At 36.0% G+C, this 2306-nt stretch overlaps 1 protein-coding gene across 1 annotated transcript in view; it reads left to right on the top strand.

The window, feature by feature from the left end:
• Nucleotides 1-2306, top strand: part of LOC106690610 (luciferin 4-monooxygenase) — a 15740-nt gene that overhangs the window by 12400 nt on the left and 1034 nt on the right. The window contains exon 6 of the mRNA XM_014436106.3: nucleotides 1148-1372. Coding sequence (XP_014291592.1) covers nucleotides 1148-1372 — 225 coding nt within the window. The remainder of the gene's footprint in view (nucleotides 1-1147; nucleotides 1373-2306) is intronic.

Below are 2306 nucleotides of genomic sequence, written 5' to 3'. Positions count from 1 at the left end.
ATCTGGTGTACATATCTGGTGTACATATCTGGTGTACATATCTGGTGTACATATCTGGTGTACATATCTGGTGTACATATCTGGTGTACATATCTATTTGAAAACTTTATGTGACGCGAGTGCACTTAAGGTAAAGCTTAAAACTCCAATGCATTTCAAGATAGGAGAAAGAAATCTGGTGTACATATCTATTTGAAAACTATATGTGACGCGAGTATCATTAGTGCATTTAAGGTAAAGCTTAAAACTCCAATGCATTTTCACATCAATAACAGAGAAAATGCTTCACCAGATCGAGTAACCATCCAAAGGAAGAATAATGTGTATCAAATCTCAAAGCTGTTCAAGTCAAGGGACCACTTACACTTGTATGTGGTCGGAACAAGAAGGATTGCTCGAACCTAAGCTTAGAACTGCATTGCTAAAAACTATACATGAGAAGATAGTTAGATCAATGGCTACTCATTTATGTTGATGGTTTTACATTAGGCACTAACAAGGCAGCCAGAGCAGGTGTTCATTTAAGTTGCTACGATTGGAAGTAGCATCATCTTCAGCGATTCCCATGCCACTACACAGACATTCTGTATCTACACTAGCAATTGCAGAAACATTCATTAAAGAAAAGAGTAGGAATATGACTCACACGAGTTATTTAGCGAAAAGATGAAGGATTATAGCTCTGCACTGGAGTTCAGGTCATGTTAGTGTTAGTGTACTTGTAACCAACAACCTAACGAGCTAATTAAGCTCGGTTGTGCGGAAAATCAGCTTGTTAGGCCACTAGCTAACAGAACAAAATTTATTATATGCTCTAATTATAAGAAAAGGACAAAAATCAAATACAAATTCCAAGCGGAAGGGAACGAGAGGGAGAAGATTTTGAATAAGGATAAACGAATCTCCCAACAATCTCACCATAGCCAAGAGAATGTCTTGTTTGACTTACAATGTTTGGGTACATACCACATACAATACGAAACACAGGCCATTGGAGCCAAATTATCATACAAAGATTCAGCATGAAGTGTCTAAGAATGATTTACAACATATATTCGCTTGGTTTTTAATTAAACTGTTAATAATATGTAATCTCTTTTTTCAGATTCAGCTTTGTATAGATATAATTTTTAAAATTTATTTCCAGATCGTGGATACTGAAACTGGAAAAATACAGCCACCATACGCCATAGGAGAGATATGTATCAAATCTGCAGGTCTTTTGAAGAGGTATATCAACAAGGAATTCACTGAAGAAGATATGGACAAGGATGGCTTCTGGCACTTAGGTGACCTCGGCTACTACGATGATGAGGAATATCTTTACTACAGTTCCAGGCTAAAGGACGTAATGAAATATAAGGGACAACAGGTATGTTCTAATCACTCGGTACAGTAGAGAATGCAATGTTACACTTAGCATAACAAGCTGGGCATACTTAATTTTTAAAAATGTTATTCTAACAAGGATATAGTTCTTTTATTTTATTTTTCTTTCTTGGCTTAAAACTAAAATTGAGCGAGGATTGTGATCCTAGAAAGTTGAATATCAGTAGTGGTCTGTTGACTGTCGTAACGATTGCAATTACTGCCTAAGCAATTTGAAATCAATGTCCAGCCCAAATCTAGCTTCTATTTCTCCTAGATCGAGGAGCTAACAGCCAAAGGGTGCCTTACTGTAGATGGAATCAATACCATTATCAAATCACCCCACCCAAGCTTGATTTTCAAAGTGCTGCGTGAAGTTCCATAGATGACATCCATATTTTTCAGAAAATTCTTGAACCGTGGGACGAAGTGCTCAGAAACTTCTCCTGGCGGCGTAGCTTTTTTATATCATTTCTTTTTTTACGACTGTCCTTTTCTTATAGCCGGGAATTGGTCAGAGTTACTCTTTGCAGATAATATGAGTGTGATAATAACCTATCCCCTAGCGCGACAGGGTTTTATCTGAAGAAATGCACAATCTAAGGATAAATTACAATGACTAGGGAGTGAGAGTATCTCAGTAAACTGTTTAACATAAATTTATTTCATCCAATCTGAACAATCTCTTAATGATACCACTACATTTTTTTCCGGATATGGTTATCTGTCATCCAGGCTGAATTACAATAAATATTTTTTATTATCTTAATTAGAGATTTCGTAGTTCCAAATCTAGTCCCTGGGCGCAATAGCTGCAAATAGATTTTCTAAACTTTAAAATTTTCTAAGCGCCAAAATTTCGATAAAACTTGCATTGACACAGCTCGAAAAATGATATAAATTTTATGTTAACTAGTCACACACACACATGTATATAT

This window comes from Halyomorpha halys, unplaced genomic scaffold, assembly GCF_000696795.3.
Source record: "Halyomorpha halys isolate HHAL.00 unplaced genomic scaffold, Hhal_1.1 Scaffold1774.1, whole genome shotgun sequence".
Classification (NCBI taxonomy): Eukaryota; Metazoa; Arthropoda; class Insecta; order Hemiptera; family Pentatomidae; genus Halyomorpha; species Halyomorpha halys.
This window is presented reverse-complemented; position numbering and strand designations above follow the sequence as displayed.